The 15,779-nt window shown below is 36.9% G+C and overlaps 1 protein-coding gene across 5 annotated transcripts in view; it reads left to right on the forward strand.

Annotated features, from left to right (window-relative positions):
• FRS2 (fibroblast growth factor receptor substrate 2) overlaps positions 1–15,779 on the forward strand; it is a 52,555-nt gene extending 36,776 nt beyond the window's left edge. For all 5 annotated transcript variants that reach the window (XM_021385143.1, XM_021385138.1, XM_021385139.1 and 2 more), the window contains exons 3-7: positions 352–443; positions 2,003–2,189; positions 4,924–5,082; positions 5,960–6,123; positions 8,276–15,779. In XM_021385143.1, the coding sequence (XP_021240818.1) occupies positions 378–443; positions 2,003–2,189; positions 4,924–5,082; positions 5,960–6,123; positions 8,276–9,226 (1,527 nt within the window). In that variant the 5' untranslated portion in view covers positions 352–377 and the 3' untranslated portion in view covers positions 9,227–15,779. The remainder of the gene's footprint in view (positions 1–351; positions 444–2,002; positions 2,190–4,923; positions 5,083–5,959; positions 6,124–8,275) is intronic.

The following is a 15,779-nucleotide window of genomic DNA, read 5'->3' on the forward strand; positions in this document are numbered from 1 at the left end:
GGAAAGATCTTGGTTTGGGAGATGAGAATTGCAGCTGTTATGTTGTTTTTTTTTTTCTCCCCCCTACCCCAAGAGCTACAATAGGAATTAAAGTGACAGTTCATTGGGTCTGTTGTTACTAGCCTCAAGTTCAATTACTGGTAGGACTTCCATGGCCTAGTGTAGTCACTCCTCAAGGCCAAATCTAATTTAATTCCGGAAAAAATGTTGCAATCTTTTATTAATTATGACTGCAAAATTCATTGTGAAAAATTGTAATTGAAGGAGCAGTTTATATTGGGTTGTTCTGTTGATGGTGCTCACATAAATGATCACATTGGGTTTGGTTGTGATTTATGGTTTTTACTTTAGGGATCACATGGTCTTCTAAAGAAGTCATGGGTAGCTGTTGTAGCTGTCCAGATAAAGAAACTGTCCCAGATAACCATCGAAACAAGTTTAAGGTAAGCACCTGATGTGGTATGCCATGAATTATTTTGTTGCATTCTTGCGGATTAGGTGTGTGATGGAAAATACCTAAAGAAAAATAGGAGAAGAATTACCTGATGGTTTAAGTATTGCAGACCTGCAGTTGTCTGTGGCTACAGGTTTATCTTGCCCCTTTCAAAATCTTTTCTTAGCAGCAGTGACAGGAATTCTGTAGATAGGCTGTTTCGGTCTTCGGGAAGGAGAAGCAGCCTCATGTTTTTGGTACAACTCCATGCAGTTGATAGGGGCCAGTTAAACACCTTTACTTCTGGGAATCATGTGAGTAGAGTAAGAGGCATAACTGGGTAAGTGTGATCATGAACCTGGAAGTGGGGTCAGCAATGGAATATTATAAGACTGCTGATTTTACTTAGAGATCACTATTAATTATATCATTTGGATATTTTTTTTCCTTTACTTAAATAAGCTTCTTTTATGTGTGCTTCTATCCCTTATATCGCTGGAATTTGCAAGCTTGTGAACGCTTGTTAGTGTGCTTAACAACAAGAAGCTACTGAAGTCAGTGCCTTTAAGTAAACAGACCTTTGCATAGTCACACAACTCAGATTTGTTTCTGTGCTCCAAACTTTCTCTCCAAGTTGGCAAAGGAATGTAGTGCTTCCATAGTCAAAAATGATTCATATGTTGCCTTTGGGCAACACTGAAATGAGCTTTGAAACAATGGCAATTTCTGGAAATGTTTAATATTATCAGTACAAAAAGCTGAAGGATACAATATTTTTGTTGTCTTGTCTTTTATGCATTTGACAACACTTTGTGCAACAAGTTCCTCTTTTTCTCCTTGTAGGTTTTCTCTATTGTTTGTGTGGTTCTCTGATTTAGCAGCAGGGGGGAGAAGATGAAAGAAAGTAATTTGCAAAATGAAGAAATTTGACATAAGCCTCAGTGACAGATGAAACTATTCCTAATTCTTTTTAACTGACTAGATTTCAAGTTGAAAATGTCTCTTTAAGGAGTAAAATTAATTGATACCATAGGGATCTTTTTGTAGCCTTTTTACTGAGTAAGAAAGAATTCTGCTAAAAGCAACAATGCAAGATAAAATACATCTGGGGGAAAATACACATTGTCAGTATTCCATAAAGGAAACAGAAGACCTCCAACTGGTGTAAGAGCAGAAGGAATAAGAATATAAGCTGTATACGTATCATGTTTTCAGATAAGATAACCATGGGATATGTGAATTATTTGTTGACATGAAAATGACGGACAAAACAATCTAAAACAGTCTAAAACTTCATTAAACTTAAATCTCATTTGTTTTAAATATCACCATGGATTTTGCAATATGTTATAAATCCTCACTCGTGTTGCTTTTGAATATGTGTTATTTTAATTCTGGGTTGGAAGAGCAAAGGAACTGGTTTGGTGAGTTTTTTTGTTAAAGTCTGACATCAAGGATCACAGCTCATATGATAGAACAGATAGAGTGCATTAGTGAAGCATTAAGATGCTAGTAGTATTGGTGCTCAAACAAATGCTTACCTAATGCCGTTTAACTTCCTTTCTATAGGTTATTAACGTGGATGATGATGGTAACGAGCTGGGTTCTGGCATAATGGAACTTACAGATACAGAACTAATTTTGTACACCCGTAAAAGGGACTCTGTAAAATGGCACTACCTCTGTCTCCGTCGCTATGGCTACGACTCAAATCTCTTCTCTTTTGAAAGTGGTAGAAGGTGTCAAACTGGACAAGGTATGTAGAATTTTTGTATAAAAAGATTTTCAGAAATGTATTTGATATCTAAGCACTTGTTTAATCATCATTATGTACTTGCCTGCCCTTTGACAAGGGCTGTAATGGATGTAGTTTTATGGATGCGATTCCTGGAAAAAAGTAGGTGGAATAGTCTGAAGGTAAAATGAGGATTTGAACTGTTTACAGTTTTTGGTCTGGAGCACTTTGTGTTTTTGGGTTGATAGCTCTGGTCAGCTTAGAAGGTTTTCACAGGGAAATTTTCCTGCCTTTGGAGTTTGAGTTGGCTTTTGGGAAAGGGCAAAGAAAGCTAGGGCTGTGGAGGAATATTTTCAGAACACAAAGTTTGCTACTTTTGTATTTTTAAGAGACTGAAACTCTGGAATGAACTGGATATGCCTACCCTGCTATTACTGTCTTCAGCATCTTGCTTTTGTTTCATCCTGTTCTTGAAACTAATACCTCTTTCATTTGTATCAGTGACATGATTCTCAATTTTTTGCAAATTTTTGCATGAAGACTGCAAACTCCAGCTATGCTTAGTTATTTTCTGTGTGGCTTTAATCAGAAAAAAGTCAGTTTCTTTTCCAGTTCTGAGGTCACCCCCATCTTGGCCAAGATAGGTTTTTCTATTGCTATTCATAACAGCAGCCCCTGATGGAGGAATAGCTTTATTAGTTGAGGTCTGAGCCTCATTTCGCATCTTCATGTTGTAATGCAGCTCCATGTACTTGAAATTCTTATGTACTGATCTGTTGTGAAAGTTGAGTTTTTATTTTCTTACAGATTTTTAGCACTTACTGGCGTCTCTGTAAATCACGTTATTTAGCAAAGGCAAAATATTTTTTAAATTCACTATTAAGCGAGGAACAATAAAGAACTTGATCCTAACCAAACTTGGTCAAACTTAATTGTCAAAGCAGAGGTAAGGGCAGACAGTTACTTTTAGTGTGAAGTTTAGAAGGCATTCTTGATTCAACTTCTAGTGAGAAAGAGATGTTTTAAAATGTTACAGAATACTGTATATTAAACTAAACTTTCAGACTTCTAAGGAGAAAATTGTGAACTTTGGTTTTGAAAAAATGCACTTAAATGGATTTTTGCAGGTTTAATTTACTGCTTCTTTTAAATGTATAAAATAGATACTGATAAAATTCAATTGAAAACAGTATTTTGAAAGTTCTTTCCGCAGCCTTATACCAAGTCTGCAAGCTTCTTCACTGTCTCTACGACTCTCTTCTACCCTTCTAATTTCCCTTTTTTTTTCTTTTTAAGAGAATATTAAGCAGACTTTGAGAGCAGCAACCCTTTCCTCCCTCTTTTGTTTCTTGCCTTCCTTACATAATATTGAGTACTGTGAATATTGAGAAAAAAGAAATCTGGCAGAAAATGTTCTTCCTGCTGCCATTTTGCAATGGTGCATTGTTCCCAAGACCTACAGTAGCATTTGTGGGCACAGTTGCAAAACTTCATCTTCAGTTGATGAGATGACCAAAAAATGTTTCCATTGAGAATACACTGAAGAGTATTGCCCTGCTGCTTTTACCGATTGCATTAGTAGTGTTCTTGTTGTTTGTTTCTTTGATTTTTTTTTTTGTCTGTTAGGGTTTAAGTATCTAGTGCAAATTTCTGGAAATACAATAGCATACGTTTCATTTTTGCTGTACTTGAACTGACTCGTTTATTAGGGAAAAGTAGTAGAAGCAGCTCTACATCTGTTGTGTTGCAAGTGTGGAGCTTATTCACTGGGCCAGGTAAATATTGATTGTTGACGGTCATTCCTCTCAGCCCATTTGGTGTATTGTTTGTGAGGTTTGTGAGCTTCTGCCTCATGGAGTGTTTCTGGTACTTCTGTTGCAGTTCTTTGTCCATAAATAAATATATGGTGATAATAATTGCCAGCACGTTGCACTAACAGAAATTGCAGTATAGCTAGGTGGTTTTTAGTGAAGAGTGTTATAAGATTGTGATACTCATTTTTAAAAAATGAGCACCTGCACCCACGTTTAACAAGCATGTCAACTTTAACTTCATGCTTTCAATGGAAGAATAACCCAAAGCTGCGACTTTGCTGGTGAGGGTAAGTTGGGGCACTCCCTGCTGTTCAAAGGCAAAGTGGCACAATACACACGTAAAACACATGGTATTGCTGCTGACTTTGTACTGTGTGTCTATCCCTTTAGCCAAAACCAGTTGGTTTGTTGCTGTCTGTTTCACGCAGTTTGTCTTACTAGTTCACATTTTAATCTTCTTAAAGAAACTAAACTTTTCTGAAGTGTTTAAATTCTTCTTTCCTCTTGTGCAGGTATCTTATAGCAGTTTAATAGAAATCTGGTTTAACAAATGTGATCTTGTAGCGTCACGGTAATTTTATTTAGTTTTTTTGTAGGCATCCTTGTTATCAACTTAAAAAAAATCTTGCTGTTCATGTTTCTTTTTTTCTTTTTGACCCCTCATTTAGCCCTCAAAACTTAGTTTTGCTTTTAATGGAATCAATTTCTGTTCCAGTTTAACTTTGGGTGCATGGGAAATGTGTTCTATCAGATAAACACTTGAAAGGGTCTAACTGTATTTGTGTGTGTTTTGCTGCAATAAAAACGTCTTAACTTTTTTTCTTCTTTAACAGGTATTCATGATGTGGGTTCCAGTTCCTTTGCTTGAAAGTTATATATATTGTAAGGTATGCTTCTTACATTAACGGATTTTGATTTTTTTTTAAATTGTGTATTTATAGGAATCTTTGCCTTTAAATGTGCCCGTGCAGAAGAACTATTTAATATGTTGCAAGAAATAATGCAGAATAATAGTATAAATGTGGTAGAAGAACCAGTAGTAGAAAGGAATAACCATCAAACTGAGTTGGAAGCTCCAAGAACCCCTCGAACACCTACCAGTAAGTACGGTTATACTGTCAAATGACATACCTGAATATAATGTGGTATTCAGTTTTAAATTGGAGTGTTTTTTTTTCCTTAATTTTCATGAAATTTTAAGTAACTAAATGCTGTTTTCAGCTGAGAGGTTAATTACTAGCAACACATTCTCTTGAGGTACTTGCTGAGGATTCTATTTACAGAGTTTCAAGTCCTGGGAGCAAAATTGCCATAGTCAAATTTTTCAGCTTAAAGAAATAAGTTTCGGAAATTAAGTTTTTGCACAAAAATACTGCTTACACATATACTTGTTCAGTTGCTCTATTGTATATCACTGTATTTTACTTGCAGTGTTTCAGGGAGATGTTAACATTAGTGAGTGTTCCAGTCTTTTGGTTAGGAAAAGGATAATAACAATATCACATCCACAGTGGGTTTGGAAACTTGCTGTGGGTAGATGGATGGGTAGAGTGAAGTCTTATCAAAACTGCTGGAGGATTTGAGCTAATCCCAGGCAGATACCAAGATTCCTGAAAGTATGAATTCTGAGAAATAGAAGGCTAAGTAAAAAATAATAGTAATAATAAAATTCCCTGTATTTATTTAAAGTAGTCATGATTTCAATGGTAGAAAAAGAAGTTGGATAGGGAGCTTATTGGGAAAACTGTGGTGTGTTGTTCACCTTGATTTTGGTGGTTGTTTCAGATGTCTTTCCCAGTAAATACTGGGATGTTCTACTCTGCAGTTCCTCAGCAAATTTGTCTTGTGAATAATTAATAGTTTTACATATTTTTATTTCTTTTGAGAGCTGAAGATGAATATATAAAATGCGTTTTACTCATATACAGTAAAATGTTCCATTCTAATATGTTTTTGCTTATCTTCTAATCAAATCAGCTCCTGGGTTCAATGCACAAAGTTTACCTAACGGCTATCCCAGATATCCGTCTTTTGGAGATGCTTCATCACATCCTTCCAGCAGGCATCCTTCTGTTGGAAGTGCACGCCTCCCCTCTGTTGGTGAAGAATCAACGCATCCTCTACTTGTAGCAGAGGAGCAAGTGGGTATTTTTTTTCCTTGTGTAGTTCAAGTTCAGCACTTACTCAGATTTCTCTCATGTTTGTTCTGTCAGCTTATGTTTTCATTTTTGTGTTTTTCAGTCAGATGCAATGTATTTCTACTATATGTTAGTTGGTAGTCAGAAAAGTACTCTTAAAAGTGATACTTTCTAGGATAGCTCGCTGAGGAAATATAACTATTTGAAGTTTTTATATATGAGTAAAGATATAGAAAGCATGTATTTGCATATGCTCATTTTCAAAAATTTCAGAAACTGTTTTTAGACACTTAAGTTGGACATCACAGTGAGAAGTCTTGGTCAAAATTATTTACACTAAGTCTTCTATTTTGTAATCATGGAATAATTTAAGTTAAAAGCAATCTCTGTAGTCCTCTGGGTCTTATTGTGGAGCTAGAGGAGAGGCTGCACAAAGTCTTGCCCTGTCATGTTTTGAATACTTTAAGTGGTGATCCCACAGTGTCTCTGAGCTTGACCACCCTTACTGTCAAAGCATTTTTCCCTTATCAATCTTTTTTTTGTTACAGCTGGTGTCAATTGCCCTTTTGTTGAACATCTCCAAAAAGTTTCTGACTCTGTCTTCTCTTTAACTGTCTAAAAATAGTTGAAAAGAGCTATTAAATTGCTTCCTAGCCTTTACTTAAGGCAACGAGGACATCTCACTCAGGTTCTCCATCTATATCACGTGTTCCATTCCCTCTAATCATGGCCCTGCAGTGGACTCTCTCCAATGGTGTCTGACTTCTTCTGGGAGCCCATCGGTCCAGATTCGGTATCAACAGTACTGAATTGAAGATAATAATTACTTTCCTTAACCTGCTGGCTGTGCTTTAAGTAACACAATGCAATAGACATTTTGTATTCATTGCTGTAAGGCCATACTGCTGACTCACATTCAACATGGACCTCTGGTGGTTTTCTACAAGATTGTTTTCTAGTCAGTTACCTGGCCTGTGTTGTCAGTGTTGTTCCATGTCAGGCACGGGACTTTACATTTGCCTTGCTGAATTTCGTGGGGTTTATGTGAGGTCATTTCTCTAGATTGCTGAGGTCCTCAGTGAATACCTTACCAATGTGAGAAAGAACACACTATCAGAAAGTTTGAGGCATTTCTCATCATTCAGACTGCTGATAAAAATGTTAATAACATTTAATAAAATATAATCTGGTGAGTAAAAAAAAACTGTTGAAAATGAAAGAAGGTAAGCAGCACAAAGTGAACTGTCTTTTGGGAAAGAATTAGGTTAGAGACACCACAGAAAATCCCGGGAGTTATTGCTGTGGTTACTGCGGACTAAATGAGTTTTAAAGAATCATTGTAGAGTCAAGTGAGCTGTAAATAACACTTCAGTTTGTAGAGCTTGACAGAGAAATTGTGAAGGCGAGGTGAGTCCTGCTGTCTAATACTGCCCTTGCTATTTGAGTGCGCAGACAGAGTCTAAGTTTAGAGGTGGTGTTTTTTACTCTAGTCTTTCCCTTTCAGCCGTATTTTGACCCGAAGTTGGAACTTGGAAGGATAAATTAGTAGTATCTTCCTGTCTGTCTTAGCGGCATCTGGTGTTAAATCCTGTTGCTTCTTAATTCTGAGTGCCACAGTTCATAAGGAAGTGCAGTTTTTCTGTTTCAGCTTCTGGTATGAGGAAGCTGTTGGCTCTTGAAGAAGGAATGGCCTGCTCTTTCTGTAGAGCTAATCTCATTCTCACTCTTGAATTGAGTTGTATCCAAGGCACAGTCATGATTTTTTTTAAATGGACAGCAAATCTCCTTTCCAGTATGGAAATCAGAAAGATAAATTTAGCCAAAGCAACTCTGGAATTGTTGGTCACTGTCATGGTATGGGAGGACAAAGTAGAGCTCAGCTTCACTAACTTGTCCAAGCACACTAATGAGGGTTGAAGAAGCCCAAGGCTGCCCTGACCAGAGCAGAGCTGAAATAGAACCTGGAAAGCTTCGACTAGAGCACAACTAAAAGATTAAATCAAAATAATTGTTAATACGGGGTGTAAATTCTATTCTTCCATTAGCATAACAGTAACAAAGCCAGCAATAAAACACAACAACAAAAATAGAGCACACCTCAGCAAAATGTGAGAAAGACAGCATAATTTCCTTTGTTTTTTTTCCTTCCTTTCAGGTGCACACTTATGTCAACACTACTGGCGTACAAGAGGAAAGAAAAAATCGATCAAGTGTGCATGCGCCACTGGAATCAAAGCTTTCGAACACTGAAACAGCTAAAGTGAAAGAAGATGAGATGTGTACTGATGACAGAGATGCTCAAGTTCTCCTGGAGCCTGAAGGAGTCAAGTTTGTTTTAGGACCAACCCCTGTTCAGAGGCAGTTAATGGAAAGAGAGAAACTGGAGCAACTTGGGAGAGACCAAGTTAGTGGCAGCAGCACAAACAATACTGAATGGGACACTGGGTACGACAGTGATGAACGTAGAGAAACACCATCTGGTAATAAATTGGTGTATGAAAATATAAATAGGTTATCAATCCCTAGTGCCTCAGGGGTCAGGAGAGGTCGTTTGACATCCACCAGTACCTCAGATACCCAGAACATTAACAACTCTGCTCAGAGGAGAACTGCGCTGTTGAACTATGAGAACTTGCCATCCTTGCCTCCTGTTTGGGAATCCCGCAAGCTGAGTAGAGATGAAGATGACAGTTTAGGACCAAAGACCCCATCTCTGAATGGCTACCACAATAACCTAGATCCAATGCATAATTATGTCAATACAGAGAATGTAACAGTACCATCAAGTGCTCATAAAATAGAATTTCCACGACGTCGGGACTGTACCCCAACAGTCTTTAACTTTGACATTAGACGTCCGAGTTTAGAACACAGGCAGCTCAACTATATACAGGTTGACTTGGAAGGTGGTAGTGACTCCGACAACCCTCAGACTCCCAAAACCCCCACCACTCCACTTCCGCAAACTCCAACCAGGCGCACAGAGCTGTATGCTGTGATAGACATTGAAAGAACTGCTGCTATGTCAAGCTTGCAAAAAGCACTGCCCCGCGATGATGGTACTTCTAGGAAAACTAGACATAACAGTACTGACCTGCCTATGTGAGCCTGGGAAGCATTAAATCATTTGCACCTTTTGTGAAGTTTATAAAATTGAAGATGCAAGTACTTTGCATTTCTTAACACTAACGCCTTTTATAGACTAATAGAACTTTTTCTGCATACTTCATGTACTTGTCTAACTAAAGGGAATTAATGTAGAGCAAGTATTCATTTAGGTAACACTATTTCATTCTACAGTAGTAATTACTGCATAGCAGCATCACCACCTTTCACAGTGCCTCTTTAAATTGATTAGAGTCTGAGTGACAAGCCAATTTTGAATTTATAAATATTCTGGTCTGGTGCCTATAGTCATTAATGGCATTTATAACACTTTTTAAAGCCTCTTGATGTATGTGTTATTAACAGGTAAACCTAATCTTTCAAGACAAATATCTACATTCATTTCTCATTGACGTGGCTCCTTCAGAATTAAATGTATGTAATTCATTAACTCACTCAGTTTGATGTACACAAGATATATTGGTTCATCTCAAGGGATATAAACACCATGCTTCTCTCTTTATTTTTTTCTTCTTCAAAGACCATATGGGCAAGAAGGCATCTAATTCCCAGTAGTTTTCTTGTGTGATATTTGAGAGGTCACATCAAAGTCCGTTGATCAGTGCTATAAACACATCTAAACCCAGCCTTAAGCTACTTCAGCTCAAAGAGAACTCCAAGTGGCATATCACGTTCCCTGTGAAATCAGATTTATTTTAATGTTGTTAGTTTTTTTGTGAAGGAATTCACAGGTTGGCTATATGAATTAAGGCTCTTTTGTCATTTCTTAGTTCACTGTGCCTTCCTTTCTTTGCATTTGTGTTCCTTTTTATCTGTTGTTTTCAGAGTCAAAATTTTTGTACATAGCTTTAATTATTGTTCAGGGTTGTGTATGTGTTTGTCTTACTCCCTGCATTTGACAAAGAAAGACTCTTGAAGGTCAAATGTTTGTCTTTGTCCAGCGTTGTACTTTTTTATGCCTGACTGAGATATCCCAGCTCTCCAGCCGCATGCATTATTGCACAACTGGAAAGGTTTATTATGCAGTTATTGTCTTCCTCTAAAGATTCAGACACAGGTTACGTGGGAGTCAGGGTACTGGACTTGGTAGTTCTTTGTAGGAAATTGTACATTCTAGCAATGTACATCCATAGTTGATAGTATAATTTAGAAAGATATGTAGTAAATTATCTGAAGGTAGTATTATCTATGAGTATACTTCTTTTCCTTTTGCAGTTGGTGAATTTGGTTTCAATAATAGCTGCGCAGTGTTACAGGTACATCCAAGCAGAATATCATTTGAATATGCCAGATGCACCCTTAGCAGAACTTGTTTCTTTTTTAATGCTCTGAATAATTTTAGAATTCTGGCAGTGTTGCAGGTGCACCTTGGTACTAGCAGCAGCAGAGGTTACTCTTGAGCCTGTAATTGTAAAGGAACTGACGCTTGTGAACTGGTGTGATGTAAAATAACCCATGAACTCTGTGAGGAAAAAGATGCAAGAAAAGCCATCTGAAGATCTGGAGAATAAATAAGGGTCTTCATGCAATATTTAAAACTGTTTTATTTAAAAAAATATATATTTTTTTCAGATTTTTAAATTGGAGTGTATCCCTGTTCCTTTGTTAACTTTTTCTTTGGTCTTCTCTCAGTTTAGTAGTGGTAGCAACGATAGCATCTGAAATACACATTTCTTGCCACATCATTAAGGGATATCAGGCAACCTTTTAACTCTGAAAGACTTTAATTATTCTTTACAGACTGTGTGGTATCGAAATGCCAGATTTACAGAGAATATAATTTGCAGAGGTAAGAGATGGGTGTGGTTGAGGCCATTATGAGGCATTTGAATGAGATATTTAACGATTTCACTGTCAACCTATGCAAACTGTTGTGAGAGATTTGTTGCCTTGTGGGGAGAACTTGGTATTCAAGGTGAAGGCTACCTAGATCTAGGGAGTTTTACAGGTCTGCAGTGTTAATGCTCCTTCACATCTTTTCCGTTGCTTTACCTTGCGTTATGGACCAGTCTTGTACTGAAAAGAAGTTATGAGGTATTGCACAATACTGGGTTAATGATACTGGTGTGATTCTTAACTTAAGAACATACATTTAAGCACACTTAAATTTGTGAGCCAACCTACTGCTTCAGCATGTGTTTTGAGGCAAATGTGTTTGATCTAGATAGCTGCCTAGAAGTATTTGGTCCTCATCTGTATAGTACAGGTGTCTCATAAATTCTGATTAACTGAACCCTTAAAACACACCTGTGAGGCAAGGGAGTAATATTCTTAATTGTCAGATAGGGAAACAGACCTAGTGTGGATCCGAAGAGACCTGCCAAAGTTACAAGAAACATCCCTCCTTAGTTCTGGTGCACTGTCCTATGCGTTAATCCTAGTTTCAAATACAAGAGATGATCTGAATAATTATTATTTTTTTTAATGCAAGTTTCACAGTACTTCTTGTGGGATATTTTCTTAGCTCTGGTCCCCAGAATTGAGAACGTCTTGAGGTTTCGTTCTCCATGATTTCTGATTGCATAGCCATGGCATTTTTTTCTTCTTGTTTTTTTGTCTTTGAAATACTCATCAAGCAGAGTCAAGTGAAAATCTTCTGTAGCTTTAGTTATATTAACAAATCTGGCACCATATTTTCTAGGACTATTTTTTTTAATCCTCTTCTACAGATGGAATAACGCTTTCTTGTTTTGTGTAAGCTGCAAATGTACTGGGTAGTCTCTGTTACCTGCACTGCTCATCTTTAGCATTCTTTTTATTTCTTTATTTTATGACCCTTGAAGTAGATGTAGTTGTGATGCACTTTACCCTTTGAGACTTGGTAAATGTATTTTCAGTCTCTTTAAAGGTTGTGTTGTTAGGTTTAGTGTCTGTAATTTAGGATTCAGTTTTCAGCTGAAGTCTCACCACAGTATTTAGCTCGTATTTATTTTGGCCCCACAGGTGTATAGAATGAGAAGCTTCAGGTAGGTAACAAACTTCTTTAGTAACTAAGACATTCAGTTTCCACACAATAGGTCCTGCAAGAATGGCAACATCACTACCAGTCCTGCTTTTCTTCCATAGCATGCAGTTGGCTGCTGCCCTTCAAGCACATTTAATGAGGGAAAGAAAGCCTTTAACTGTAGATATTCCTCCAGTGCAACGACTTGTGAAAGACATTGGAGTATCTTTTAAAGAAAGAAAATGTGGAAGCAGTGACCAAAAGTACGTAATAAAGATTGTACTGGAAATACACTCAGTGAGAATCTAACCCATTGGTTGTATAACAAATATTTCTCCTCAAATTGATATGAAGAGGAAGGCTCATTTTAATTTTGTAGTGTTTCTCTGTGACTCCAGAATAACATTAAAAAATGGCGTTTAGCTATTATTCCTGAGCGTTTTTTCCCCCCGATAAATAAGTTTTGCATATGTGTTAAATTTAATGGTGTGCATTGAAACGCTGTTCCTATTTAACGTGTACAAAACTTTTGTAGAAATCTGAAGGGTTTTATACATATTTCGTATCATAAACTGCTTAATTTCTACCCCCTCACTGCCCCCAGATACCTAAACATTTTTGTGTGTTTAAACCTCTGACTAGGGCTTCAGTATAGAAGTGACCAGAGAAAGGTCTTAGCTGTATCAAGTCCAAAACAGTGTCAGAAAGGGCTGCTCTTTTGCTGGAAACTGACCAGCAGTTGATTTTGCTGGATTTTTGACAGTGTGTTTGCTCAGAATCTGTTTTTTATGTAACTACTTCACATTGAGACGGAATCATGAAAGAGTATATTGTCTTCACTGTTGGGGAAGTAAAACTGCAAGTTCTGGTTAGCTTCATGTACTACTTTGAGCATATAATGCTGTATGTGATTTGGACCTCTATTTCTGAGCAGTATTCTCTTCTTTCTGTAAAGTGGATTCAATGGTGAATTTTTTTTAATTTTTTTTTGCACTGTATTAACTTAGTGGTTGCAAATAAGATAAAGCTGATTTATCAGGAACTGATAGTTGACTGGGACCTGAAGTTTTTCTGTAATCCCCAAGAAGCCAAAAGAAGTTTGATCCTTCTGTTTAATAGACAGAATTAGGTGGTTTTGGATTTTAACATAAGATATTTTCCCATCTTTTCTTTGATATAGCAAATCAAGCATTTATATTTGACAGTATTTACTTAATACCAACTTAAGTTCATTTACTTCTTTATTTTAAATTCATATACACTCCAAAAAAAAAAAAAAAAGAAGAAATTCCACCACAAAAGACTGCGTTAAGATGGAGTCAAGGTTGTTGATGTCCTTCATACATAGCATGCATTGAAAAGACACAAAGTCATGAGCAAAGGTCTGTTCACAATCTTTAGAAAGTACTTCCTCTTTTGGACAAGATAAGTGAATAGGAAGAAGTCTCAGCAACTGTAACTCTGACCATTTGTACGTTATTTCTTGTGATATTGTGCTGTAAGGTCTGTGACTAAGTTGTCAGATGTCTTATGAGGATGTTATCCTAATGTGGTGTTTACTCCAGATTAACGCAGTATTTTGTTTGGAAATATGTAGGTGTACAGATAGAGTATGAGATATAAAGTTACCTTTAAAGTTGATGAAACAAGTGTTGGACATTTCTATATTTTTATATATTACAAAGGGCATTTTGAATTTTTTCTTGCAGTTTTAATAATTATTTAGTGCGGTAATATACAAACATTGTGACACTGTTTTCTGATATACCCATTACTTTGGTGTAATTCTATTTTATGTAGCAAATATGTGTATATACAAAGGAGATTCTGTAAAAATACGATTATGAAATAGGCTCGAACGCTTTGGAACGGGGACCGTCTTCCTGCGTGTCTGCAAAGTCCTTCATGCCTTGGGGTCCCAGCCACAGCTCCCATCTGAGACCCATGGTGAACAAACTGTCAAGAGATGAATGTGGAGGAGCAGCTCTTCTGCTCTCTGGAGAAGCCTTAGTACAAAGGTGCCATGAGCTCACCTTGCCACTCCCCAGTGCCAGGGCCATGCCATGTGTGGTTACTCCCAACCACTTGCCAGCAGCCCAGAGAGCCTGGGGTTGGTGTGTCCTTTGCTCTGGTCCTTCCCTTTGGCAGCAGCAAAGGAAGCCTGAGGTAAGAGCTTTGAAGTCATCAGGGAATCTGCCTTCCTAGTGCTTGGGCCTCATGCAGCATCCCGTGAAGCCAAACAACTAGTTCATATCTGCGTCTGGGCCTCTGGGTGTGTTCCTGCAAGACTGAGTTCTGCTGACAACAGCTCTGTTACACCTGAGGACGTGGTTGGTCAAGTTCTTCAGGAATGGTCTACAAATACTGTAAAAATATAAATATATTTAATTACATGTACTGAAAACAAAAATCCTATTTGTTGTGGTCAGAGTTCAGATTACTATGTGAGTTTTCATTTCTTAGACGTACCTGCATATATATTGCTTTAACTATTATGTATGAAAGAGGAAGTGATTCTAAAGTGTGTGAAAGATCAGGATTACACCTGTATTTGTAATGGTTGTGTTATTTAGGAATGGATATCAGCAAACTTAACTCCATATTAATGCAGTTTTTTTGCATTAGAATATGTGTGTATATCATACACCTGCATTTTATATATAATATATTATATATTTGGTACTAACTTTGTATTTTCCCTGAAATTTGCCAAATCTTGAAGACAAATGTTCTCACTTGTAAGACTTTGGTACTTAATAACTGAATGTATATGAAATGCTCTGGTATGAAAGACGGTAATGTTGTACAGTACCCCACAATACAGATGTCTCAACCAGCAGGCGTGTTGCCTTTTTTGCGTGTTACATCTCAATCCACTGCAGCATCACCTTATGTCTCATGAAAAATTGCCTGTGCATTTAACTAAACTGCAGAGCTGCCCTTGCAGTACAGCTGACAACAGTTCTATCATGTATGCTGGCTGGTAGGAGTAAGAATACAATAGTCACCAGTGTGCCACAAATGCATTTATTAAATGCAGAAATACACATTTCTACAAAGGCCAAAATCTTATGTTGTATGTTCCTTTCTTGTCATTGCATTGTATGATATTGTAAGATTATTGTATGTCCTAATTTGCATTATAAAATGTTTTTTCCTACTTAAAGGCATAAATATAGCAACTTTGTATAAAGGTAGCTTTCTAGATTTTTATTTCTTTTATATAAAAAGGTCTAAACAGTGAGAGTATCATTGCCAAACTGTTTATAAAATTTCAGTTAATTTGCCCTGTTCGATGAATTTGTTTTTACAAACATTCCATATTTCTTTTATGAAAATTATATTATACTATGCAGAAAGAGTGTATTTTTATGCCATTCCACATTAATCTTAAAACAAAAAAAACACAAAAAACAAACAAAAACCCCTTGTTTTAAGCGGTCTTTATTGAGAAAGCTTACCAAATGTTCATTTTCAAAGATGTATTATGTATTATGACAACATTTTCCCCTTTACCAGTGCCAACTTCATTTGGAAAAGAAAATAATAATTGTAGCATGGCAATAAACTATTGATTTTACATTGAAAA

The sequence above is a fragment of the Numida meleagris genome, chromosome 1 (assembly GCF_002078875.1).
Source record: "Numida meleagris isolate 19003 breed g44 Domestic line chromosome 1, NumMel1.0, whole genome shotgun sequence".
NCBI classification, from domain to species: Eukaryota; Metazoa; Chordata; class Aves; order Galliformes; family Numididae; genus Numida; species Numida meleagris.